Source organism: Anastrepha obliqua, chromosome 5 (assembly GCF_027943255.1).
Source record: "Anastrepha obliqua isolate idAnaObli1 chromosome 5, idAnaObli1_1.0, whole genome shotgun sequence".
NCBI lineage: Eukaryota > Metazoa > Arthropoda > Insecta > Diptera > Tephritidae > Anastrepha > Anastrepha obliqua.
In genome coordinates, this window is record NC_072896.1 from 47,588,412 (window position 1) to 47,614,722 (window position 26,311).

The 26,311-nt window shown below is 35.1% G+C and overlaps 6 protein-coding genes across 6 annotated transcripts; 4 read left to right on the forward strand and 2 right to left on the reverse strand.

Moving 5' to 3' along the window:
- Nucleotides 1–1,097: 1,097 nt before the first annotated feature.
- LOC129247171 (probable 28S ribosomal protein S23, mitochondrial) lies at nucleotides 1,098–1,891 on the forward strand. Its single transcript, XM_054886160.1, has 3 exons — nucleotides 1,098–1,280; nucleotides 1,344–1,505; nucleotides 1,562–1,891. The coding sequence occupies exons 1-3, from the start codon at nucleotides 1,237–1,239 to the stop codon at nucleotides 1,860–1,862; spliced, it is 507 nt and encodes a 168-aa protein (XP_054742135.1). The 5' UTR covers nucleotides 1,098–1,236; the 3' UTR covers nucleotides 1,863–1,891.
- Nucleotides 1,860–2,825, reverse strand: LOC129247170 (DNA-directed RNA polymerase II subunit RPB3). Its single transcript, XM_054886158.1, has one exon. The coding sequence runs from the start codon at nucleotides 2,750–2,752 to the stop codon at nucleotides 1,925–1,927; it is 828 nt and encodes a 275-aa protein (XP_054742133.1). The 5' UTR covers nucleotides 2,753–2,825; the 3' UTR covers nucleotides 1,860–1,924.
- Nucleotides 2,826–4,310: 1,485 nt separating this feature from the next.
- LOC129247816 (glutamyl-tRNA(Gln) amidotransferase subunit C, mitochondrial) lies at nucleotides 4,311–4,870 on the forward strand. The gene has a single exon (XM_054887133.1). It carries the CDS (start codon nucleotides 4,391–4,393, stop codon nucleotides 4,868–4,870), a length of 480 nt encoding a protein of 159 aa, XP_054743108.1. The 5' UTR covers nucleotides 4,311–4,390.
- A 21-nt stretch (nucleotides 4,871–4,891) lies between these two features.
- On the forward strand, nucleotides 4,892–7,317 carry LOC129247815 (DNA polymerase subunit gamma-2, mitochondrial). The gene is made up of 3 exons (XM_054887132.1): nucleotides 4,892–5,636; nucleotides 6,796–6,894; nucleotides 6,951–7,317. Exons 1-3 carry the CDS (start codon nucleotides 4,892–4,894, stop codon nucleotides 7,232–7,234), a joined length of 1,128 nt encoding a protein of 375 aa, XP_054743107.1. The 3' UTR covers nucleotides 7,235–7,317.
- Nucleotides 7,259–8,942, reverse strand: LOC129247814 (origin recognition complex subunit 5). The gene is made up of 3 exons (XM_054887130.1): nucleotides 7,917–8,942; nucleotides 7,672–7,863; nucleotides 7,259–7,580 (listed from the first exon to the last, which is right to left on the reverse strand). The coding sequence occupies exons 1-3, from the start codon at nucleotides 8,826–8,828 to the stop codon at nucleotides 7,299–7,301; spliced, it is 1,386 nt and encodes a 461-aa protein (XP_054743105.1). The 5' UTR covers nucleotides 8,829–8,942; the 3' UTR covers nucleotides 7,259–7,298.
- A 1,473-nt stretch (nucleotides 8,943–10,415) lies between these two features.
- LOC129246994 (brefeldin A-inhibited guanine nucleotide-exchange protein 1) lies at nucleotides 10,416–19,026 on the forward strand. The gene is made up of 4 exons (XM_054885810.1): nucleotides 10,416–11,475; nucleotides 11,550–13,867; nucleotides 13,923–15,881; nucleotides 18,406–19,026. Exons 1-4 carry the CDS (start codon nucleotides 10,662–10,664, stop codon nucleotides 18,550–18,552), a joined length of 5,238 nt encoding a protein of 1,745 aa, XP_054741785.1. The 5' UTR covers nucleotides 10,416–10,661; the 3' UTR covers nucleotides 18,553–19,026.
- The last annotated feature ends 7,285 nt before the right edge of the window (nucleotides 19,027–26,311 follow it).

Here is a 26,311-nt window from a genome sequence, read left to right on the forward strand (position 1 = left end):
ATCTAGATGGTGATGCAGGCGGTTCCATACTTGTAGGGTTAGCATTTCTGATGTAATCTGTGATGAGTTTTTGCTTAGCTGGTTTAGAATCTTGTTTATACAATTCCCGATAGGTCGACATGCATTTTTTAATTAAAAAAAAACCGCACTATTTCAAAACCGTATAAAAAAAACCGCATAAGAACAGAATCTACTGTATTTGATAAATATGTACATAATATTAAAAAAAAAAAGAATAAGACTGTCAAAATCAGTTAAGAACTTATCACCAAAACGGGGAAATCGTAATCAAATCATATTCTTTATTCGCAATCTTAAAACAGAATATACACATACGGACTTTTATGTATACTTAGTCGCAAATCATTTAGAGTTTTTCTATAATTCCTACTTTTAGAATTTATTGAATTTAACAATCACAAATCTTAAAGGCACAATATTTATAAAATCAGACGCCATCAAGGGACACTACACAATATCTATTTCTTAATTAAGATCGTAGTCAATCTAGAAAAACTGAATAAAAACCCAGATATAAAAGTTCACCTGATAAAATTTTGAGCAATACTTTGCAACAAAACACACTTTTATTTAAAGTTACTTGTGTATCACGGCGTACGGAAACTAAGGGTAGAGTCTTCCGAAAACCGCTAATATATTTTTCGCAATTTTGATAACTGGCTGACGTCATGAACTATAATAATATTAATATAATATTACAAAATGAATTACTAAAACAAACGAAAGGAAGAAAAAATACTTGTTTCTAAATATTCAGTGAATAGCTTGTTCCTATTGAAATTAGAAAATTTGTGCCTTTTAAATTTAAAAACGAATGAAAACGATGTGCCGCGTGTTAAATTGTGAACACATCAATGTTCAGATTCCACGTACATAACGCTCTCTACTGCCTCCTTTATCAAAATCCACGAATTCGCGGATGCCTGGCGCTCTGCATAATCTGCTGCTTTTCACAGCAAGCCAAGCCAAGCTCAGTGATTATTATTTGCACGTACATTTGATTGCCCTATTACCATTATTATTATGTATTCGAATGGTAATTGAGAAGTGAATTACATATTAGGGAACGAAGTACTTGGCGTGAGAACATACCATAAAACTAGTGAATAGTCATCGATATTTTAGAGCCAGCATGTGTCAAGATATCAGATGTTTCATAACAATTAATTAACAACACAATTCAATTCTGCACCGGAATCATTAAAATTTCAACAAATGGCGCAAAGCAGATTAGAAAAAATTGGCACGATATTCACCAGGTTTAGTCAATAAGTAGGTTATTAAATATAACAGTTTGTTTACATTTTACGGATGCCTTACAGAGTGGAAGGGCTGATAAAAGGCGGTGCCATGCGATTTGAAGACAGGCCCCTCTGGTATGACTTGTATGCAGCCTTCCCACCAAAGCTGGAGCCACGTTTTGACCGCCCCGCTCCCGAAAAACAAATTAAAAATATATTTTACGAAGAAGATATTGCAAGGGCGTAAGTCTTTTAATCATTTTAATTGGCGCGTCTCTAAAGATCACTTTTTCTTACAGAAAGTTTCAGAAGAAAGAGAAACAGTATGAAACAATAAATCTGTCAGATTATAGGCGTAAAACACAAACTCAAAATTTTATTCAGATTTATCAAAACTTAAAAACTCAAAACCCTCTAGACGAAGAAAAGTTATACGAGACCGCCATTGAAATATTGGCTGAGCAGACAAAAGGAACAAACTCGGAAAAAAGTACGGAAGTCAAGTCCACGCTTTCAACGGATTTTGTAGAGAGTAAAGCTAAAAATGAAAACAGTGCACATACCACAAATATAAACATTAAAAATTTATTTAATGAATAAATTTACGTTTTCCTCAATCGGTACATGTATGTATTTATTTGTCTAATATTTACAATTCCATTTTACACGGCAAGTGCATCATTTTGCGTTTCGTGGCTCAACTGCGTTTGAAGGTTTGACAATTTATTCTTTAAAACCTGCACTCCCATTATTACTATATTTTCGGGCTTAAGAGCTCCAGCTGACTCCACATTATAAAAGAATTTATTCGGTTTCGCTTCCCAATTATAAGGTGCTTCATACTGATCATCTTCCAATTCGGTATGCTCACTTTTTGGCCATTCATCGGGTTTTGGGTATAATGTATGCCGCATAGCGTTGTCAGGATCATATTCGAAGCAAACACCTGCCGTTGGATTCCATTTGGCATGCTCTTTCCCAAAGCCTTTTTTTGCATAAGCTCTCAACTTCAATTCCTGTCCTCGACGTAGTTTTATTATTAAAATTTCATCCGTACTTTCACCATATTCATTATCTTCTTCATTCAAATGCCGTGATGTTACAGGCAATACTTTTGGGTTACTAGATTTCAAGTCAGCAGTTGTAACATGACGAGTCTGCTCTTCTGTGCATTTAACGTCAAGGGTGAATTCCACACTACACTCGGGACAAAAGTCCAAACAAATACAATCTCTAGTGTATTGAAGCCGTTCTACCACTTCATCAGATATTAAAGGAATAAGGCCAATACGATGTGCAAGAAACTCATCAGATAGTACAGTGGAATTAGCTTCAAGCTGTACCCAGTCTATGGCCAGTGTCGGGGTTTCCGCAATAAATACACGCCGCAAACTATTAGCAACACTTAATTCAGTGTCTTCTAGAACAAATTTTACATTATCGTCGGTTAATTCAGTGATTTGAACAGATGGCTGATTTGCGTACGGCATTTTTTGTGCTAAAAATGTAAGCAAACAATAAAAAGTAAAATATTACAGCTACTAATCAACACACTGCCGGTCGTATAATACATCTGAAGATGTGCTAATTTTGTTATTTCTCGATTACACACGTATCATAATCGGAATTTGAAGAACACAGCAGAGACTATCAAATTTCAAATAAAATTATGCTTACATGTAGGATCATTGCTATACAATTATTTAGTGTTACAATTGACAGAAGCATAAGAAAACAACAGCCCGATTTTGAATGCACGTTAGCAACTAGTTATATTCATTTATATTCTGGTATCTGCAGAAATTTAATCTAATCCGCACCCGATTCATTTGTGTAATTATAGCTTGACGCTAAGAATTATATTATTATTATAGAGAAACAGATTGCACCTTTCGAATTCGCCGTTTCGAAAGAGCAGATTAATAAGCAAGCTAAAGCAAGGGGAATTACCTGTTTGTGAAGAGGAAAAGTAGACGAAAGCAACGCAAACAACTTAACACAAAAAATTATAAACATACACACACATACTTCCTTGCCACGACGTCTTCCGCATAAAAACGCAAACAAAGTGCATTTCGGGACTTTATATTAATTTGTGCTCTCACAACTTAACACATGGCACTTCGTTTTCATTAGTTTGATTAGTTGAAATCTCACAAATCACAGAACTACCAAGTCATTCACTGAATTTTCACAAACATGTAATTTTTCCTACTTTTGTTTGTTTTGTATTGCAATGGGAGCTAACGTCAGACTTGTCAAATTCACGAAAAATAAAGTAACTGTTTTTTAATGGCGCCACCAGAGATACTCAATTCGCCTTGGCTTGAAGCTCTTTAACCCTTCGTTGGGCGGTCTGGCCAGACTTATTCGACTTAAGAAGTGAGTTAAATATATTTCTATTAGAGCTAACGACTTGAGCTTCCAGGTAGCTTCCTAAAAATTATTTTTCTATCGATTTCAAAGGACGAAGAAAGGAAAAACTGAAGGTTTTAAAAAAGATGTCCACCAGAGCGTTAAAGTTTCGTTGCTTTACGCTCATTGTTTTGCCTCTTTCATTTAAAAAAAAAGCAGCTGGTCTCAAGGCGAATCTATTGTATTTGTATTTGTAAATCAGTTGTTTTTTTGTTTTTTTTCTTTCTCTGTCTCAATGTGGTTGTCAGCTTTGAATGAAACATTCATCATTCCTTCTTTTTTACTTTGCCAATACTTTGCTGTTACAATTAAACGTACAAAATATTGGTGTTGGTCTAATGCCTTGGTATCAGTAGCCCAACAAAGACACATTTATAAATACCACCTTTAACGAATTCGGCTGGAGACCAGCTGACTGTTTTTTTTCTCTTTCGCGGTGTCCATTGGGATGTCAATGTCAGTATAAAATGAAATGAACAAAAGGCGTTCTTCGCCAGGCGTAGTTGGTCACTTTCCTTTTCTTTTTTGCTTTATTTTGTCGTAACAATATATTGTACAAAACGATATAAAATTATCGATTAAATATTTAAATATGAGGCCAAGTGTGAAACTATGCCCCCTAATCGATTGCAATTTATACGAAAGTTTCTGTTTTGGTCGATTCGTAGCCCACGGTGTGAAGTATACTATCATTCCTCTTCGTAACCGGCAATATGCAGCGGTTTATAAAACCAATCCGAACCTATTGCATAATTGCCCAAAAAACTAATAATAATCAGAAGTTTTCAAGAAATAAGGAAAATCAATTGAATTATAAGGAACTTAATCATGTTTCCAAAGTTCCTCGTCCTCCTGTAATACAAAGTTATCCAGTGGATGAAAAGCCTGTAATTGACTCCGCAATAATACAACTCCTTGAACGTCTTGCTTTAGTTAATTTGGAAAGCAAAGAAGCTTTAACTACATTGGAAAACAGTATAGAATTTGCTGAGAAAATATCTCATATCGATACCGCAAACGTGTTGCCTTTGTACACTGTAGTAGAAGATCAAAACCTATATTTACGAGAAGATCGTGTAACAGAGGGCAATTGTCGTGAGGAAATTTTACGTGGTGCAAAAATCTCTGAAGAAGATTATTTCGTGTCACCTCCGGGCAATATTCCGCTTCAGCAAAAGGAAAAGGATTTTTAGGCTAACTAATATACGTTTAATATGCAGCAGTCAAGAAAAGTTATTGAGAAATTGCAAATATCACGTTACTTGACTGCTTCCACAGATGTTACCGGATCTATAAGTAACATTGAGTTGTTAGTAAATGGTTTAAAATATAGTGAACAAATTTTGAATCATTGGCGCCTTACACATTCATTGGATAAGGAAGTGGATGCTAATTTCATGAATTTTAATGGAAATGATTACGTTGACGATCCTATCAATAGAATAAGCTTTATTCATTCAAAACCATTTTACGAAGGCTTCAAATATCTATTTAGTAAAGCTGATAATCAGCGGTATCAGGCAGTATTGAAAACTATACAAACTGAAACAACCGGTAATTCTAATATAGTCAACGAATGCCTTGTACCTCATAGTCGTAAGCGCATATTCTTGGTGACTGATTTGATAACTCGCCAGGCCCAAGGATTTAATAAATTTTTTAACTCACAACGTGAATGTAAAATATGGTGGATGCGATTTAGTTCAGATCCTAGTAAATACTTTTTAGACCCATATGATTTTAAAGAGGTTTCTAATTCCGCCCATATTCCTACTGGCACGCAGTCAATCACAATTAAATCGAAATTACCGTATGCCACACTCGATGTCGAAAGCATTACATTTGTACCGTTAACAGGAGCTCACCTGGATAAAAGTGTGTCGCATTTCAGTAAAAACAGTGATCAGAATATACCCGCAGTTATCCGTTCAGTTATTGATTTACACGCTGCAACAAGTGGTAAGAATACAATTGGGAAATATATAGATATACTTTTCAATCATTTAAAACGAAATATGTATAAATATGTAGATTTAATTGAAAATGATAGTCTTACTTAAATTACTACATATTTCATTTATAAAATATTATTATTTATTTATTAAAATATAATTAAAATTAAAAATTAATTAATTAAAACTATAAATTAATATGTATATTAATTAATATATTATTATTATTATTATTATAATGATTAAAGTCAAACATACAACCATAGGTTATTTTTACAATGATTGACCTTAAGAATAGTTTACATAAAAGGATTAACAGTAAAATCAAAATTAAAATTACAGATAGTAGTAAAGAAGTATAAGTTGGAGAAAGTATTAAAAGGAAAGTAAGGTAAAATAGTAGTAGTAGAAGTAGGGATTAATAGGAAGAGATTTAAATAATGTGGATCCATTTGAGTACATTCAGCAATTTTCGGCAAGATAGCGAAGCAATTTATTTTTGAAACACGAGCTTTCTTTTATACGTTTAATTTTGTAAGGTAAGGTATTCCAAAGACGGACAGAGAACACAAAGTATTGACGTTCAGTAGCTCAATAATTTATAAAATAATTAGCAGACAAAATTCCTCCGCCGAGAAGTTTTACTATGCAGTCAATCTTGACAGACCGAAAGTCTTAAATTTAAATTTATGAAACTGATCAAAGCGGAAACGTTTCATTTTTTTCCTTAAATGGAGATTACAATTCCAGAGCAAAGAATTGCTGAATAAAAGCTGGATCGAGTGTAGATATCAATTCTATATTAACGAAGTTTTAGATGCCGATGCAATAGTAATTTGAGGGTGCAGGGACATTACCAAATGGTGAACACATCAAAACTTCATAGCGAAGCTCTGACCTTCTGTCATGATTACTTACATACTATATGCCGGTTTTAAATTTTTACTATTGTACATTCTTTTCAATGGTGGTTTACTTTACTATATCCATAGCATAATTCATATCTATCTACAACAGAAATATTCAAACGCTGCATTATTTTACCATATTTTAGATAACCCATTGTATTTATTTGCGCTCCGCACTGATAAAATCTGAAACTATAATTAGTAAATAATATTTTTAAAAGGTTGTGTCAATACAAAATTCATTTTTAAAATTTGCAGCCATTCTTTTTGATAGTGTTGATAATGATCGTGAAAACACCTTGCTGCTTAACAGAAAGTTGGCTCCTTTTCAATGTGCTGTGGCTTGCTTAAATGAAGGTAAACAAAGTTCATCTAAAAAATTTAAACATATTCACATATAAAAATATTTACAGGTGAACAATTAAGTGACTTGAAGGATTTGTATTTGCATCTACAGTTTGTTCTCAAGCGGTCTGGTCTACGTTTGATGAGTGAAAACATATCTGGGGCGTCCCGAAAGGAATTGGAAATTGGACTCCAGAAATGTGATTGCCTTGGCATCCCGTATATACTGATCATTGATGAGAGCACTCTTATGACGGGCTTGTTAAGTTTACGTAGCCGTGATACTACGCTCGAGGAAACAATACATATTAGTGATATACCAGGATATTTATTACAAATATTTTCCAGTTGAAATGCATGACATTAAAAGAGCATGTTTATGAAATAATTAATGGTAGGCTTTTATTAAATAAAACTTAATTGAAATCGCACAAATATTGACGAACATTAAATCCTACAACTTGGCTAATACACACAATGAAATCTAATCCCACGGTACATTGTAAACGCGATGTACCGTCCATTACATTTTCACCCGAAACAAAGCTGAGTAGCTTGAGATTGACCAACGTTGAAATTTGTGATAACAAATTACAAGTTAGGCCAACTTTTTCCTCAAGGATTGCATAAAAAATTGCTAGAAGGCGATCGACGGTGAAAGATTTCGGACCAATATATGTACTCATTTTTTCAGTCACCTGGATATTATGATTAGAAAAATAGAAAAATCCAATTAAATGAATAAAGCAAATACTTGTGCATATAAACAAATAGAAGTAATGAGCTTACTTTTGCATTCGCATTAACAGTTTGCATTCGTTTTCGCCGCTTCCCATGATTTTTTACGAATAAACGTTTGTCTTCTTTTGAAGAATTATAACTTGCGAGAAATGCCGCTATTAGCAAATACTTGCCGTAGTAAGGAAGTTCCAGAGATTGGGCTATCTTTTCAATTCCCTTATTATTCAGTTCTGTTGGGTTCTGAAATTCGGCATAGTTAAAATCAGTTTTATATGACTCATGTTACAACTTACCACTTCTGGCTGACCGCTCCGTATGTAAACCTGTGTAAGAGCAGTTCGCAGTTGACCTGCAATGCACCGCCATAGCTTTGAAACATCAGACATGTTGACGGTGCCATCCAAAATAGGTTCCATATAGAAAATAAAACATTTCCGTGCGGTAATTTTCAGTTCAGCTAAATCACGACATGCTTTGTAAAAGACGCCCAAAAATAAGTTTAGGTAATTGTTAAAGAACTCTTTTGTTATTGATTCGATTATTGTCATTTTGTGTGAAAGATTATCTGCTTTGTTACGGCGTAGATGCGAGCTTAATAGTTTCCGAGTGTTCTTAAAGTCTGCGCTTAATATTTCAAGTGTCTCAGACTTTGTATACTGTGGAAAGTATAAGATAACTGGGCTATCAATACTTGTATTACAGTAAAATTTTTCCAATGAAAGCTGAGATATTAAAACGACGCAAAGATTCAGACCACATAGCTGTTGTAAACGTAAAAACGACGGCAGAACATTCGCATCCATATCTCTCAGCCTTTCGGCATTGTCCAAGGCTATTATATAGAGCGCATCTGGTTCGATTTGTAGGTGTCGCAGCTGCTCTACGAAATCTTTCAAATTTTCTATTTTCACAGTTTGATCAGTATCTTCATTGCGTAAAAATTCTAAAATATTTTCAAATAGAATTCTTGAAGTATAGCTTTCAACACAATTAACAAAAGCCACATTTAAATTAATCTCGTTATTATAGCGAATGCTTTCATTTAAAAAATGTTTAAGTAACGCTGTTTTCCCTGTGCCGGTATGACCATAGATGTGAATGGCACTAGGAAGTATTTCTGCGCTATACCCAAGCAAGTTGGCAATCGTTTGTAGTTCTTTTTTTCTGCATGGAAATCGTTCATTGATTTTATTCAAAACCTCCATAGTTGAAAACTTTTAATTTGAAATGCGTGCATTAAATCAGTAGCAAGTAAATATTTTGGTAGGCGATAATAAATTTGAGCGCATTTATTATTTAAAAGTACGCACCTGGTGTCGGACAAGAACAATCGATTGCATATTAGAAAGCCGATAGTACTATCGGTAGATCGAAAATAATTAAAGTAGGGCAAATCACAATTTGTGTTATTTTATTAAAATAATATAATAAATGTAATGAATTCCGAGTGCTTTTAGAAGAAATTTGTCTTGATGTACAACGAAAGCTGATGTGTTCTTTGATTAGTACTTGTGGAAATAAATTCGATCAAGCGCAACTCGATATTTTACTTATGTATTTAGTCAAACTCACAACAATACGTTATTATTGCAATGTTTGAATTTTAAACAAGATTATTTGTGCAAATGTATTAATATGTGTTACATTTTTATTTTGATTTTGTTCCGTTTTCTTATGTGGGCAGCTTGCTGCCTTAACATTTCGGCAAATATTGAGACAAAAGTAACAATTGCCAAGGCGAATTTATTACTGGTGATGGCATCTGTATATAAATAAAAAACATACATGCATTTCGTTTTTGTTTATTGAGTTTCATCACGTCAAAGTCGACATGCTCTTATTTTTGTTGTTCTAGCAGCTTTATGCTCCTTTCTCATATATATATAAATTTTGTGAAAAACATCTCTAGTGACGTGGGATATGTTTCCCAAAACACAAATTTAAAAAAAATAATTTATTTTTTCATCCCACCTAGCAACCAAACCTGGAAATCTATCATCCTTGAACCGAAACGGCAGGTGCGAAGAAGAGCATCGTTCCCACGACAGTCGGTTCTACGTCACCGGAACGTCCCGGATTTATATCCGGCCAAGGACTGTCACTTCAGCAATATTCCGTTTCGGTTCAAGGATGATAGATTTCCAGGTTTGATTGTTACGTGGGGTGAAAAAAAATTAAATTTTTTTTAATTTGTGTTTTGTGAAACATATCCCACGTCACTTGGGATGTTTTTTAACAAAATTTAGCATGTGGTACTGTTATACGATAAAAATTAAATGATAACGAATACCGTGAATACAAATGTGCAAAGTTCGTCGTTGCCTCTCGTCTTGAAAGAAAGAAGACAAGCTGATGGGCAAAATGCAAAAATAAAAATAGTATGAATGGGAAGACAAATTGTGCTAAAACTTGATATTTGATAGTCCGCATCTAATACGATAAAACAATTAAATAAACGTAAAAGTATGTGTTTTATGCACATTTACTTTACTAAAATTTTTTTGATTCATTTTTCTAACAAACTTATTTTGAATCTATATCTAGATCTGCATTTAAGAAATTTCCTTCCGTCTTATTATTATTTAAAATCGTTTAGTTACAACGCAAAATAAAATATTTATAACCTTTTAGTTATGAAAAATGCAAAAATAAAAATTAGGGCTTAATTAATTGTTATGAATAAAGAAAAATTGAATTCTCCCGTATTTGCATCACTCTGTTCGGTATTTTGCGATTACTTCCTACAAGAGTTCATCAGTTTAGTCGGTATTTACATTGACAGTCTTTGATGACGTTTATTTTTCATAAAAGAATAGTGGATATCGTTTAGTGGTTTTTCTTGCTTACACATATGTATTTTGAAAATATTTTCTAATTGATTTAGCCGATTTTTATAATTAAATCGCAAAATGATGTTGTCTAATTTGTAGGGCGAAAAATATTACGAGATAACAAGTTGTTTATTGTGCGGGTGAGCTTGACAGGTGACCTTATCGGCCATCGACAAATTTACACTTGATGTGAAGGATCTTGACAATATGCAAAGTTTCTCTTCAAAAGCTAAAGAAATGTTTATCGTTCGTGCATTAGAAAAAATTTTAGCTGATAAAGACATTCGCCGTTCGCATCATTCACAATTGAAAAAGTCGTGCGATTCAGCACTTGAACAAATAAAAACGGAACTCATAAATGCAGGTCAGATCGCTGAAGGCAATGAATTACCTTGCGCTGCATTGCCTTTACCAAAAAATGACTCTGCCAGTATTATTAATGCTGAAACATATTTCCTTCCGTTTGAGCTGGCATGCAAGAGCCGTTCTCCACGAATAGTCGTAACCGCACTTGATTGTCTACAAAAGCTCATAGCATATGGACATCTGACTGGTGCCATACAAGACTCTGCCAGTCCTGGACACTTGCTTATTGATCGTATTGTAAATACTATTTGCGGTTGTTTCAACGGACCACAGACCGATGAAGGCGTACAATTGCAAATTATCAAGGCCTTGCTTACTGTAGTTACATCACAGCATGTAGAAATACACGAAGGCACTGTATTGCAGGCCGTACGCACCTGCTACGACATCTATTTGTCGAGTAAGAACCTAGTCAACCAGACAACAGCCCGTGCGACACTTACACAGATGCTGAACGTGATATTTGCTCGAATGGAGAACCAAGATTATGAGACCGGTACGAAACCAGACACGGAAACTATTGTCAAGAGCAGCTCTGTTACAGATTTTGGGGTACAATCACCGACCGCAGAAACAGAAGAAAATATTAACGGTAGAGAACAAGACATCTCCGTGGAAGAAATCGCAGCATCTGTATTGGACGAAGTTTTAAATAGTAAGCATTTTAGCAATTTTTTTGTGGGCATATACTCTTATATATTTAAATATTTTTATATTTTAATTGTGAAGATGCTTTCGACCAAGCTCTTAAGGAAAAATCCCTTCAAACTCCCGAAGAAGCAACAAATACTTCTTTTGGATCGGTGGAAGCAATCGATAACCACATCAACTCGGAAGAAAATGCTGAAAATCAAAATGAAAACGATGCAGTTGTTACTGCGAAATTCACTCACATTCTACAAAAAGATGCATTTCTAGTGTTTCGTGCGCTGTGTAAATTAAGCATGAAGCCGCTTCCAGAAGGTCATCCCGATCCAAAATCACACGAATTACGTTCGAAAGTTTTGTCGTTACATTTGTTGCTTTCAATATTACAAAACGCAGGTCCTGTATTTCGTTCAAATGAAATGTTTATTATGGCCATTAAGCAATATCTCTGTGTAGCACTCTCTAAAAATGGTGTCAGTTTGGTGGCGGAAGTGTTCGAGTTGTCGCTTTCAATATTCGTGGCTCTACTATCGAACTTCAAAGTTCATCTTAAAAAACAAATAGAAGTATTCTTTAAAGAGATCTTTCTTAATATCTTGGAAGCAAACTCGAGCTCTTTTGAACATAAATGGATGGTAATTCAAGCATTGACACGTATATGTGCAGATGCTCAATCAGTAGTTGACATCTATGTTAATTATGATTGCGATTTTTCTGCTGCAAACTTATTTGAACGTCTTGTAAACGATCTGTCCAAAATTGCTCAAGGACGTCAAGCGTTAGAGTTGGGCGCAAACCCATTACAAGAAAAATCAATGCGTAAGCGGGGATTGGAGTGCTTAGTTTCAATACTGAAATGTATGGTTGAATGGAGTCAAGATTTGTATGTAAATCCAAATTTGTCGTCATTAAATCCTCAGGATTCGGCAAACACCCACGCCACGCACAAAGTAAATTCCGAATCAACTCATAAGCAAAACCACATGGATAATATCGATACCATTTCGCAAACTAACAACTCCTCTCGATCGGCCTATGGTGGTTCTAGCCATAGCCTTAACTCGTACGGCAGTATTAAGAATACAGAGGTACTTGATTTACCTGAAGCGCTGGAGGAGCGTAAAATGCGTAAGGAAGTGATGGAAACCGGCATTGAATTGTTCAATAGGAAACCGAAAAAGGGCGTACAGTTCCTACAAGAGAAGCAACTTCTAGGTACGAAAGCAATTGATATTGCTAAGTGGTTACATGAAGACGAACGTTTGGATAAGACTGTTGTCGGTAATTACCTTGGTGAAAATGACGACCATTCGAAAGAGGTCATGTGCTCTTACATTGATGCTTTCGACTTTCGTAAATTGGAGGTGGTAGCTGCGCTACGCCTTTTACTTGAAGAATTCCGTTTGCCTGGCGAAGCGCAAAAAATTGATCGTTTGATGGAAAAATTTGCCAGTCGTTATTGCGAGTGCAATCCAAATAATCAATTATTTCAGAGTGCCGATACTGTGTATGTATTAGCATTTTCTATAATTATGTTAACGACAGATTTGCATTCACCTCAAGTTAAGAATAAAATGACTAAAGAGCAATACATTAAAATGAATCGTGGCATTAGTGACAGCAAAGACGATTTGCCGGAAGAGTATTTGTCGTCAATTTATGACGAAATCGCTGGACACGAAATCAAAATGAAAAATACTGTTGTGAGTAAACCTGGAAAACAAATAATAGTAAATGAGAAGCGCCGCAAACTTTTGTGGAATATGGAAATGGAGGCTATTTCCGCCACTGCAAAGAACTTGATGGAGTCTGTATCACATGTAAAGTCACCATTTACATCAGCCAAACATCTTGAACATGTTAGGCCCATGTTCAAAATGGCATGGACTCCTTTTCTAGCTGCATTTTCAGTTGGTTTGCAGGATTGCGATGATCCAGAAATAGCGTGCCTGTGTTTAGACGGAATTCGATGTGCTATACGTATTGCATGCATATTCCACATGTCGCTGGAACGTGATGCATATGTTCAGGCACTGGCACGTTTTACTTTACTTACTGCAAATTCACCGATAAATGAAATGAAAGCCAAAAATATAGATACGATAAAAACCTTGATAATGGTGGCTCACACTGATGGCAACTATCTTGGCTCCAGCTGGCTTGATATCGTCAAATGTATCAGTCAATTAGAGTTAGCACAATTAATCGGTACCGGAGTACGCCCACAATTCCTCTCCGGCACACAGACAACTTTGAAGGATACTTTGAATCCAAGCGTTAAAGAGCATATTGGAGAGACGAGCAGTCAAAGTGTTGTAGTTGCTGTTGATCGAATTTTCACAGGGTCCATACGACTCGATGGCGATGCTATTGTTGACTTCGTGAAAGCACTTTGTCAAGTGAGTATTTAAGAAATTACAAAGTACAAAAATATATTTTTTTTGTTTTTAATAGGTTTCTGTTGACGAGCTGCAAAATGTACAGCCCAGAATGTTTTCGCTTCAAAAGATAGTGGAAATTTCATATTATAATATGGAGCGTATCCGTTTGCAATGGTCTCGTATTTGGCAAGTTTTGGGAGAGCACTTTAATGCTGTGGGTTGTAATACAAACGAAGAGATTGCGTTTTTTGCATTGGACTCACTAAGGCAATTGTCAATGAAATTTATGGAAAAAGGTGAATTTGCCAACTTTCGTTTCCAAAAAGATTTCCTCAGACCTTTCGAACATATTATGAAGAAAAATCAATCACCTGCCATTCGAGACATGGTGGTGCGCTGCATTGCACAAATGGTCAATTCACAGGCTCATAATATTAGATCTGGTTGGAAGAATATATTTTCAATATTCCATTTAGCAGCAAGTGATAACGAAGAAACTATCGTTGAGTTAGCATTCCAGACCACTGGAAAAATCATAGGTGAACTGTACCAAAAGCAATTCGCCGTGATGGTAGACTCCTTCCAAGATGCAGTGAAATGTTTATCAGAGTTCGCATGCAATGCACGCTTTCCGGACACAAGCATGGAAGCAATACGTCTAGTACGAACCTGTGCGCTTTGTGTGCATGACGCACCGCAGCTATTCGCCGAACACGCTGGCATGGAAAATGATATTTCTGTAGCAGAGGAGGATCGTGTGTGGGTCCGCGGCTGGTTTCCAATGCTTTTTTCCTTATCGTGTGTGGTCAATCGATGTAAGTTGGATGTACGTACTCGGGGTCTAACCGTGCTTTTCGAGATTGTTAAGACGCACGGTGATAGTTTTAAACCCAATTGGTGGAAGGATTTATTTAACATCATATTTCGCATATTCGATAATATGAAGTTACCCGAACATGTGACCGAGAAATCGGAATGGATGACAACTACCTGCAATCATGCACTCTATGCAATTATCGACGTTTTCACCCAATATTTTGATGTGTTAGGTTATCTGCTTCTAGAAGACCTATTTACACAACTCCATTGGTGCGTTCAACAAAGTAATGAGCAATTGGCTCGTTCTGGTACAAATTGTTTGGAAAATTTGGTTATATCCAATGGATTTAAATTTAACGAAGCTACGTGGGATAAGACTTGCCAATGTATATTGGACATATTCAATGCTACATTGCCTACAGAACTACTAACCTGGCGTCCAAATCCGCATCATATGCAAGTCCAACCAATAGAGCAACACCAAAAAGCAACGTTTGCGGCACAGAATCCACACGATAAGAGCAATTATGCCTTCATCAATCATAGTCAATCACAACATTCCGTGTACAGTACGAATGCCATTGATGATGATGCAATGAGTACGTCTCAAGGCTATCACCATAATTCACATGTTATGATGCACAATTCACAATTTGAAAATCTACATATTAAGTGTGTCGTGCAATTGGAACTCATACAAACAATGGACAATATTGTATTCTTCCCGGCAACTTCACGCAAAGAAGATGCAGAGACATTGGCTCAAGCAGCTGCAGATTTGGCCGGCAGTAATACGGCACAAAATGTGTTGGAATGCCAGAGAGAAGAGCAGGGCATGTACAGTTACCTGCACACTCGGCAATTGCTGACATTAGCTGATTGCCTGATGCAGTCCCATCGCTTTGCCAAACGCTTTAATACCGATCATGAGCAACGTAATATTCTGTGGCGCGCCGGATTCAAAGGTTCCATCAAGCCGAATCTTTTAAAGCAAGAAACTGCTTCATTAGCATGTGTGTTGCGAATATTTTTGAAAATGTATGGGGATGATAATCGTCGTAGCGATTGGCCTGGCATCGAACACGAGCTCATACAGGTGTGCAAGGAGGCGCTTACTTATTTCCTCAGTCTGCAGAGTGAAGCACATCGTGATGCCTGGACTTCACTTTTGCTTCTAATACTTACTAGACTGCTGAAGATGTCTGACGCAAGGGTAGGTATATTTAAAATGTTTTGAATTCTAGATATAAATTGAGTATCGGACCTGAGATTTTTCAATATTCCTGTATTGTGAGATAAAAAGTATTATCCATACACTTTTGGAGTGCAGCTTTAGTGACAGTTCTTAGCCAGATATAAATATAGTATGATCCCAAGACAGTCGGTTATACGTCACTGGAATGGCTCGGATTTTTATTCGACAATTTCCACAACATTCCCTAAAAAATTATGCTTTTACAACAAAAACAACATGAACGAATCGGAAATTCTTTAATGCTCATGGTTGAATGTTATTCATGGTCTCAGTGAAGGTAACACATCTGTTTCTATTTTCGGTGAATTAATGACCAACTTACGTTCAATTAATTTAGTGGAAATGGTTTGTAACATTCTAAAAAAAGTAAAATGTCTGTTAAATTTAATTAAGAAATTAAAAATAACATAAAAAGGGTGCAATTTTGTGTGATTAACCTCGAAGTGAAAACTTCTTTTAACAATCCGGTCTATTTTTGTTGAAAATTTATTTACTCAACCTTTAATATAAACGTAAACCACCTGCTCAAATATGTAACATATATACATATGTATGCTTGCTTATCTATTGTGCGTTTCGCCTCCAATTTGCGGTGCGTGTTTTGATGTTGTAAAGCGATCGAATGTACTTACGGTTTTATACCGACTCGAACAACAAATTCGGGACCAACCGAATAGTTGTCATGGGTGGCTGCTAAATATTTGTATGTATTTATAAAGTTTATGGGAGGCGAGGAGACGAGCTTCAAGGTTAAAACCCCTATCTAACAACTTTGTTCCGAATTTGAATTGGGTTTAATAAAATTCGGATACATTTCTTGATTCGGATAATTTATTGGATTATACCTATGTAGGAGTACTTGTGTTTATAACTATAAATCATATTATAAAACCAGGAGTCAAAAGTCTTTTTTGCTTTAAATGTTTTGCAAATGAAAAGGAATGCTCGTCCTTCGACGTTAAAAAAGGGTAGTTCTTGTTGTAGCAGTTTAGCAAACTCTACCATGCCGGTTGTTGTTGTTGTTGTAGCATGCTGGTCGTCGACGTTGATGTCGATCTCATCTAAGGGTAGGTCCAAAAAAACTGCTGTTTCGTCGAGATGGGTGCAAAGAGAGAGAGAGAGAGAGAGGTGTTAGATGAGTGGGCTAAAGGTGGTTAGTGTCGTGCCGGTCATATGTCGAGTATGTCGGGGTCTATTCTGGATAGGTATGAATTTAACCTATTGCAATATCCTGACCGCGATTGGGTCAAGAAATATTATTGGAAATAATTTTTTGTTTATTATAATCTAGTAGATAATTTTATGGTATTTATTTTTTAAATATGACATCCGGTATATGTCCGTCGCGGCTACGAGTTATATGGTCCATTCGATCAGTAAAACTTTTGGCTACTTTTACATCTTTTAAATCTGGCCGTATGACATCAATGGTGTCTTGAATATTGGAATAAATCGATTGTTAAGTGCGCTGTATGGCAAGTTGCGCTGTCTTGGTGGAACCAAACACCGTCAGCTGTTTAGCTGATTCACTTTTGAAAACAAAAATTTAGTCAGCTTGGTTCGAGACCGTTCGCCTTCAGCGTTCAGCGTTCACCGTTCCTTTCTCATTTCGAAAGAAATAAGGATCGATGATAAGAATGGGGATTTTTCGACAAATTTCGTTCATAAATCCTGAGAAGGCAATTTCTGACCGATTTTAATAATTTTTTTCTTAAATGCTTGTAACTGATTTTGGAAAAGATAGCTAGACCCGAATTTAATTTTTTTTATTGTATCAAAACTCACCCTTGAATAAGGATATTTTTATGAAAAATTCAGAAAAAGCTTAAAAATTAAAAAATGTATGTATTCCAATTTGATTTGGCATTTTTTGATTGTAGTTCTAATCAAGGGTAATACATCTCGGTACGCAAATCTCCAACCGCGCGTAATAGTTGAAATCATCTTCTAACTGCCTAAAAACCTTACACCTCATTTTTTTTTCCAAGAGCAAACCTAGAATAATCGTGAACAGATTTATTTTTTTTTTTCAAAGAAAATTTCCATAGTTTGGAAGCGTGGTTTAGGCGTTAAATGATTATGACGACTTGCCAAACCTTACTCAACAGAAATATCAACATAATTTGCCATTGTCAGCAGTCAAACCGTAGTTATCGATATCAATAGTTCTCATGTAGCTAAAAAATCACCCTATATATACCTGTGGCTAGAATCTTGTAATCAAAATTGGCTTCGAAATAAAAATGAATTTGGAGAAGTATGTGGGAAGTTATTGAGCATGAAAGGTTTGCTAGCAAAACCGAAAGCGCGACTTGCATAAATATTAAAATTTATAATATATAATAATAAAATACAATACCATTTAACATACTATAGTGTTACTATATATATATAGAAAGATCTCAGATGGTTCTGTAGACCCAAGCTGTGTTCTCTCCATATTTAAAAGTTTTCTAATGTTGGTTTGTATATTTCCGTTTAGTTTGCTACGCATGTTTCCAATTATTATACGCTGCTGTGTGAAATGATGTGCTTTGATCTAAAGCCCGAACTAAGAAGTGTCCTTAGACGAGTCTATATGCGAATCGGCCCAGTATTTAATATAGTGAGCCTTAACGTAAGGAACTAATTAATTTATTATATTTTAAAGAAATATGTATATCTTTTCCGAGTTTTCTTATCTTTATTGTAAACTGAAATCGTAAATATATGCAATTATAAAAATTTTATAATAGTGGAATTCACCTTTGTGGCTTTTGATGTTGTAGAATGTAAATACCAAATAAAATAAAATGATAAGAAGAACTAGTAGTGTAGTTAATTTTTGCCTCAATTGAATAAAACTTAAAAGGTCGAAAAAAGTATATCTCATGTTCATACGATTTTAAATGTTCTGATTTTGATTCGTTACTATTATTTTAAGTTTTTGCATATCTCTTTGTATATTTTGTATAATTTGGTGGGGGGAGCAAAAAATAAGAAATAAATAATTGTAATCGATCAGCGTTATACGAAAATACAATTTAAATATGTTTGTACATTTTAAATTTAAAAAATATGTGTTATAATAAAATTATAATATTCGAACTGTTATATTCACTTACACGATTGTGAAGTATCTTCAATTATCATACAATATTTTATGCATAAATACTAAAATCAATTTAAATATATCCCTATTGATGGAGTTGGAGTCTTTGGTATTTCCATAAAACATTTAATATTGTATGTATTCCGTTATTTTATCCCGGAACCAATTTCGTCGAACCTTTTACAGATAATGCGGTTATATGAATCTGCATTTTGCGCCTTTTACTTAAATTTTCTCAAAACATCATCTGATAATTTTGATTCTCTCAAATCTAGACTCGTTGCTACAATTGCGTTGGTACGCATTCGAAACTCCATGTTGCCAGGAAACATCTTTTAGCGATCGCCTCACGCCAGCCAATGGCAAATCTCCCAGCATATTTCTGCTATGAAAAAGCCTCTGATAGAAACCATTTGCCGCTTGAGGCTGGCATAAAAGTGTAGGTTCCTTCATTTGTAGGAAAAGCATCAAGCCCGCATCACGAATTGGAGGAGCAGCTCGGTTACCTATACACCTATTAAAGAATAAACGCGACTATCGACTGAATGGAAATATGAAGAAATTAATGGAATCCATTATATGCTAGATGATTTGAAAATTGGTATCGTTGTCAAAAGTTTTTTCATTACCACGTTTTCCTCACCTCGAAATTAATTAGTTTTAGATGACCGTCGACATATTGGTCGTTTGCTGAAAGAACGTCATAACTCAAAAAAATAAAAATTCGAGAAAAAAGCTTACAACGTTTTCAATTTACTATGCCTTAGATTTAGATTAGATTTGTCCGGGGTTGGAAAAGTCCAAGCACTTAGCCAGGAAACCATTGTAGTACTTACTATGCCTCCCTAAGTAAAAGTAAATGTACATTTTTATCTAACGAGTTGCTGTTATTAGATATCATCATGAATTTTTTACAAAGCGTAAAGGAAGCGCCGGTGGTCATTGCATAAGATCAGTGTTTCTATCATTGACTCTCAACTTGTACCGAGAGAAGTACAATAGTAGATGTCGGGACAATAAAATTTGTATTAAATTACCAAAAGCCTTTGCACTTATACAAAAATTGGATACGGCCATGGTACATAGCTTGGCTCCATGCGAGTATTACAGTAGAGGAGATGAGCAAATAAGATAAACTTTATAGGTCATTATTAAAAACATTAGTAATACTCGTAAAATGTTATTGTATTTCATTATCGGTGACCGCTGAAAACGAATGTGTTGGTGCGCGACTACCAGTTCGTTCGAAACCCCAGACTTAAAACTCCAGATGATAGAAAATGTTTTTTCTAATAGCGGCCGCATATCGGCAGGCAATGGCAAATTGCCAAGTGTATGTGTGCCATTAAAAAGGCTCCTCATTAAAAAAACTATCTGCCATTCGGAGGCGGCATAAAACTGTAAGTCCCTCCATTTGTCGGAAAACATCAAGATGATGAGACGGTGAAACACTCAACAAAGAAAATACGCGCCTGTTATACCACCATGATGAAAAAGTTCCCGGAACAACCGGCTGGTGACGCTCTAATTGAACTGATTTGAGTTCTATTTTTTTGTTAGGTTGCCATATCTGTGATTAACATTCCTTTACTTGAGTAAATCTACCTCTCCTTGTGTTTCCGATATTTTACAGTTTTAAAAACGGATTTGAAGTTTCAACAACGAATTTGTATTAAATTTTACGTTAAAAATAGTGTGAAAACCTTAAAAATGTTGAGAAACTATATCCGCAATGGTACTCTAAAGAAAACAGCCGTTTACGGGTGGCATGTACGCTTCAGAAAAGATTTTGAGTCCATCGAGGACGACGAACGTAGTGGCAGGTCGGCGACATTGAAAACTGATGAAAACATCAGAAAAAGTGAAAGAAAAGTTTATCAATAACCACAAGTTAACCATCAGAGAGCTGGTAGAGGACTTAAACATTGTTTATAAACTCGTTAAGGACATTGTAGTTATTGATTGGGTTTGTTGTAAAGTTGGTCCCAAAGGACCTGAATTTCATGCAAAAAAGGGCCCGCGTTTGGGATCGCCAAATTCATGATTTGTAAGGATGAGTCCGACTCAAAATTCATAAAATAACTGGAGACGAGGCGTGCGTTCATAAATACGATATGCAAACGAGACATCAGGGAAGTGAGTGGTAGGTTCCGAATGAACCAAGACCAAAAAAAACCACGTCGTTTTAATTCAAAACAGAAGCGATGGTCTCGTTCTTTATGGATTACAATGGTTTTGTAACCACGAATTTTTGTCAGAAGGTCAGACAATTAATTTTTTACTGTGTCGTGTGGTGTGGCCACTAAAACAGTTCCTCCTCCTCTCCTGGGGAGACTCCCCTCCCGGGACTGCTTTGTGCATTACTTCGGGAGGGCCCAGAACGGTGTCCATGAAAAGGACCAATTCTATTCACCCACGTCTGGGTCCACCATATTTGTAGCCAGCATTCATGCTATAGGCTCGTCTTCTTGTGTCTCTATCTGCGGGGCTTCATGTTGTCGGCTTATCTTCTAGTCAGGTATATTAGCATGTCGGTGCCAGAAGGTCAGACAGTTAATAGGGACTATTATTTTGGCGCTATCAGACGTTTACGTGAACTAATTCGCCAAAAAAAAAGGATTTGTGGCAAAATAACTCGTGGAGTTTGAACCATAATAATACACCGTCGCATGGTGCCACCGTTATCTGTGTATTTCTGACCAAGAACGAAACGAATACAATCCAACAGCCATCGAATTCCCCTGATATGGCTCCCCCAAAGTTTGATCGAGTAAAAAAAAAACACTACGGGGAACGAGATTTTAATAGCCGAAACGAACTAATAGAAAAATCGAAGACGGCTCTGATGGCGATACCGAATGTAGAGTTCCAGGAATGTTTCGAGATTTGTATATAAATTATTTAATTTTATTTCGGATCAAACGCTGGCATAAGGTGTTAGGGGTAGTCAGAATTTTCAAAAAATTGGATTTCGAGTTATTCAATAATTAACAAACTATGTTTTTTGAACTTGGTAGATTTCAATAAAATTTATACTGCTTTTGAAAAACATAAAAAACTTGTACCGGATCGAAGGATTTTTGTTTTTCAAAAATTTCGATTTTTTTTAAACAATTACGTGTCGGTTTTTTTCTCGAAAATCTGAAAAAATTTTCCAGAGGCCGCCATATTGCTAATTTTGAAAAAACCTCCGATCAGGCACAAGATTATCTATTAATAAAACTAATTTCTCTTATCCGATTGATTTTAGATGAGTCTTGTAATGATCACCGAAATGGATTTTTGGAGAAACGGGCTCCACACAAACAGCGATAACTATTACAATTATAATTTTTTTTTGAAATTTTGCAAGTCAAGTCGAAACATGATGTGTTAATGCTATGTTTTCATTTTTGTAAAATAAAGCAATTAACTAGCAAAAAAAAAAAAAAATTATTGACAATCATAATTTTTTCGGGCCTCTGACTACTCCTAACCCCAAAAGTGCGCTGCAGTTGATGGGGTGTACTTTGAAGACGATATTATCACTTTTGAGGATAAAATACAAGTTTGAAGTTGCTTTTGTTTTTAATATATTCCGGGAACTTTTGGGTCAAAGTGGCAGGCACTTATTTCCAAAAATATTAATAACTGAAAGTTTAACTGATTAGCAGATTCTATTGTTATTAAATATAACGGCTTCCAATTTTGTTCGCCTAATTGACGTTACAGGTGCAAACAAACGATTTGTTTGCGTGTTTGTACCCCGCTTTCATCTCTGAAAAATTATTGAAAACATTAATAATGCTCGTAAAATATTATTGCTGTATGTGTGATAAAATTTATGTTCTTAAATATTTGAAAGAAATAATTCGTTAACTTATTACCCTGTTGATGATATGCTATTCGCGTGCCATAATTTTCTTTGCCCATTGCAATGCTCAGGAATATCTTTTTATGTTTACTTATTACACTTATATATACAGATAGTTATAGATATTTGTGTTGTTGAGGTATATTTCCGTGCATAGCAGTTGAATACAAACTAAATAGAAATAATATATGTAAAGCATTTATAATATATGGAAATATGTATGTAGGTATGTAAGAATTAAAATTTTGCAAGAAATAATAAAAACTCTATATCCTGCTCGATATCATGAGGTTTATCGCAATGGGATTTGAATGTTCAGCTATATTTCATATCCAGATGGCAATATCTCAACAACTAAATCTGCATAAATATGTCCAATAAAAATATTTTAAATTTTATTATTAACGTTATAATCAAGAAATATATATTTTTAGTTAAGTATCCCGAAGTGGTTTTAGGGAACGATAGTAAATACAAAGTTAACATTAAGTTCTTTCAGCATGGGAGCTATACATTAAGCATTAAAAAAAAAGTTTATTGGTATTTATATTTAATTTGTCAAAAAAGTACCGGGAATTGTTCAATAAAACGCAAAACAATCAAAATTAATTTTGTCGCATTCAAAATAGGCTCCATTCGAAGCAATAGTCATATGTCAACGAATAGTCCAGTCATCAAGGCACCTTTTAAACGCTTTTGAAGAGATCTTCTTCAGCTTCTTCAGCGAATTCTCCTTAATGGCCTCCATCGACGCAAAGCGGCGTCCGCGGATTGGCAATTTAAGTTTTGGGAAAATGAAAAAGTCATAGGGGGTTAAATCCGGTGAATACGGTGGTTGTTCCATGATATTTGTCGAGTTTTTTGTCAAAAAAGTGTTCACAATTAGAGCCTTGTGAGACGGTGCGTTATCCATGAGTTTTCTTTCCACAAATTTGGCCGTTTCCTACGCACATTCTCTCTCAAAGGTCGCAAACTTCCAAATAATATTCTTTATTTACCGTAGAACCATAGAACCGTAGAACGAGTCGAGCAGCCACGCGTCTTGGCGTCTCATGTCCAGTCCATGATAGTGTAAAATGTTGCGAATTGACACGCAAAGGTCACAAGCTACTTCCCTAAAGCTTAAATGATGGTTTGATGGTTTTCTAGCACCATTTCCTTGACTTTGTCGACGTTTTCAATTGTTGAAGACGTGGATGGGCGACTAGATTGGGGTAAATCTTCCACGACTTTTCGGCCCTTTTGCAAAAACTTTATACCACTTGCATACCCGTGTTTTTTACAAAGCACAGTCGCTATAGGCTTTCTGCAACATTTTCAAGGATTCGGCACACGAAATTCCGTTCAACACACAAAATTTAAGATACATTTTTTGTTCAATATTTTTATCCATAGTGATAATCGCACCACAAAAATATGCAAGAATAAAACCCAACTGGGTTTGCAAAACTTTTCCAGACTTTTTTTATACTCGTGCACCTAAATAAGTATAGCTTCAAAATGTTCTTCATTGATAAACTAATTGAACTTTGTCCTTATGATTGGTCACAGAATTGTTATAAAGTATTTTTTTTTTGTTTTTTGAGCAAAATATACCTCAAAATATATTAGTTTTTGGGGCGAAATGATCAAAAAATTATAATTTTTGCATTTTATTCAAAAAAGTCAAATGTTTTATTAAAAAAACTACTGTCTTTTGTCAAAACTTTTTAAATAAAGTTATCTTGTTTTGCGGAAAAACGAATCCGTAGGCCACCATTAACATACACTTCCACACATAATGTGTTAAAAATACAATATCAATCAGACAGACTCTTTGGCTTTTGTACAAAGCTTTTACCATCTGGCAGCTTGTGCTTAAAAGTATGAGTATGAAAGAATTGAAATGTATGATTTTTATTATTATTATTATTTAGGTGCGAATTGCAGAGTTCTTAACAATGGAAAACTCAGTAAAGCTTTTGTCTCCACAACTGGAGTCCGAGTGTCTCGTTCCCTCTGTTATTTATCGTTGTTTGTTTGAATTAGTCTTGCTTCAGCAAGAATTCGCAAAAGCAGTACTCAAAATTAATATTAAAACGACGGAATCTATGCGTATTAAAACTACCAACGCTGCGAGAGAAGAAAGTGGTGAAGAAACCATTGCTGGCGTTGACAGTTTTTGCTATTTGGGAAGCATCATTCCCATAAATGGTGGCGCAAAAAGTGGCATTTACAACCGAATAAAAAAAGCACGTAACGCATTTGCTAGGTTTCGGAATGTATGGCATTCAAACAACATCAAAACTTGCACAAAGCTTTAAATTTTTAAGGCGTGCGTAAAATCCGTGATGTTGTACGTATCCGAAACTTGGCTTGTGACATCGACTAGAAATGCAAAACTGCAAACGTCTTACAGGTGTCTGTGTAATATACTTAAGATATGGTGGGCAAGATAATTAACAAACAAGGAGCTCTGGAAAATTACGCGCCAAAAAAGCAACAACAACGAAATAAAAAAGAAAAAATATGGATGGATAGGACATACTCTGCGAAAGCCCTATAATGAAATACGATATGCCGCCTTGATTTGGATCCCGCAAGGAACGAGAAAAAGAAGCAGACCACTGATGACATGGCAAAGGGATATTCGCAATGAAACTGGAAATTCGTTTAATTAACTAAAATCTATGACTAGAAATAAAAATGTTTAAAAAACCTTAGATGAATCGTTAAGCTCCTAAAGGAGTCAGGAAGAAATAATAATAATAATAATTACCAGTATTAAAAAAGTTATTTCAGCATTGGTGGCCACTGGCTCAAGTAACATATGTATAAAAAACTGATAGATTTGATGTCCAGAGCGTTCTCATTCCGGCAACTTTTGTGTCACCAGTGTCATTTACCCTATTATTTATTTTTTCATAAAGTGGTGCATATACTCGTACATATATTTGAGTTTGTGACGTTTATCCCATGATGTTAGTCGTTTTAACTTTTTAATTGTCCAAAAATATATTGATGTATGTTTTTTTATTTTTGTTTACTTGTAGTCACCAACTCTTAAGCATACATTATTCCCACGAATGCGTGCCAAAAAATTATTGTTTGGTAAAATAATATACATTTATTATATATATATATATATATATATACAAATATTTAAATGAATTGCTAAAAAGTAAAAGATTTCAGTTTCATAATGGCAAGCAGTGACAAAATTTAAATAATCACTCCCACAAAGAATACCTAAACAAAAAAATGTATACGCAAATATATAATATGTACCATACGGGAAAATTACTTCGGTGACAATACATACTATATGCACACTATACCTATACATATGTGTATGACCGTATAACTTCGGATGATGCCCCGATTTTTGAATGACGCTTTTTTTGTTGAATGTTAAAATTTGCATACATGAGAAGTACGGCATAAATATTTTTTGGAACATATCAA

What these genes read in the sequence shown, in the direction of transcription:
- LOC129247171 (XM_054886160.1), top strand. Translation starts at nt 1,237, where the DNA reads ATGGCGCAAAGCAGATTAGAAAAAATTGGCACGATATTCACCAG. An exon ending in ATTGGCACGATATTCACCAG is followed by an intron (nt 1,281 to 1,343) that starts GTTTAGTCAATA and finishes GATGCCTTACAG; the next exon opens with AGTGGAAGGGCTGATAAAAG. An exon ending in GAAGAAGATATTGCAAGGGC is followed by an intron (nt 1,506 to 1,561) that starts GTAAGTCTTTTA and finishes TTTTTCTTACAG; the next exon opens with AAAGTTTCAGAAGAAAGAGA.
- LOC129246994 (XM_054885810.1), top strand. Translation starts at nt 10,662, where the DNA reads ATGCAAAGTTTCTCTTCAAAAGCTAAAGAAATGTTTATCGTTCGTGCA. An exon ending in ATTGGACGAAGTTTTAAATA is followed by an intron (nt 11,476 to 11,549) that starts GTAAGCATTTTA and finishes TTAATTGTGAAG; the next exon opens with ATGCTTTCGACCAAGCTCTT. An exon ending in TCGTGAAAGCACTTTGTCAA is followed by an intron (nt 13,868 to 13,922) that starts GTGAGTATTTAA and finishes TGTTTTTAATAG; the next exon opens with GTTTCTGTTGACGAGCTGCA.
- LOC129247814 (XM_054887130.1), bottom strand. Translation starts at nt 8,828, where the DNA reads ATGGAGGTTTTGAATAAAATCAATGAACGATTTCCATGCAGAAAAAAA. An exon ending in GGAGCGGTCAGCCAGAAGTG is followed by an intron (nt 7,864 to 7,916) that starts GTAAGTTGTAAC and finishes GCCGAATTTCAG; the next exon opens with AACCCAACAGAACTGAATAA. An exon ending in CTGTTAATGCGAATGCAAAA is followed by an intron (nt 7,581 to 7,671) that starts GTAAGCTCATTA and finishes CATAATATCCAG; the next exon opens with GTGACTGAAAAAATGAGTAC.
- LOC129247816 (XM_054887133.1), top strand. Translation starts at nt 4,391, where the DNA reads ATGCAGCGGTTTATAAAACCAATCCGAACCTATTGCATAATTGCCCAA.
- LOC129247170 (XM_054886158.1), bottom strand. Translation starts at nt 2,752, where the DNA reads ATGCCGTACGCAAATCAGCCATCTGTTCAAATCACTGAATTAACCGAC.
- LOC129247815 (XM_054887132.1), top strand. Translation starts at nt 4,892, where the DNA reads ATGCAGCAGTCAAGAAAAGTTATTGAGAAATTGCAAATATCACGTTAC. An exon ending in TTTACACGCTGCAACAAGTG is followed by an intron (nt 5,637 to 6,795) that starts GTAAGAATACAA and finishes TAAAATTTGCAG; the next exon opens with CCATTCTTTTTGATAGTGTT. An exon ending in TGTGGCTTGCTTAAATGAAG is followed by an intron (nt 6,895 to 6,950) that starts GTAAACAAAGTT and finishes AAATATTTACAG; the next exon opens with GTGAACAATTAAGTGACTTG.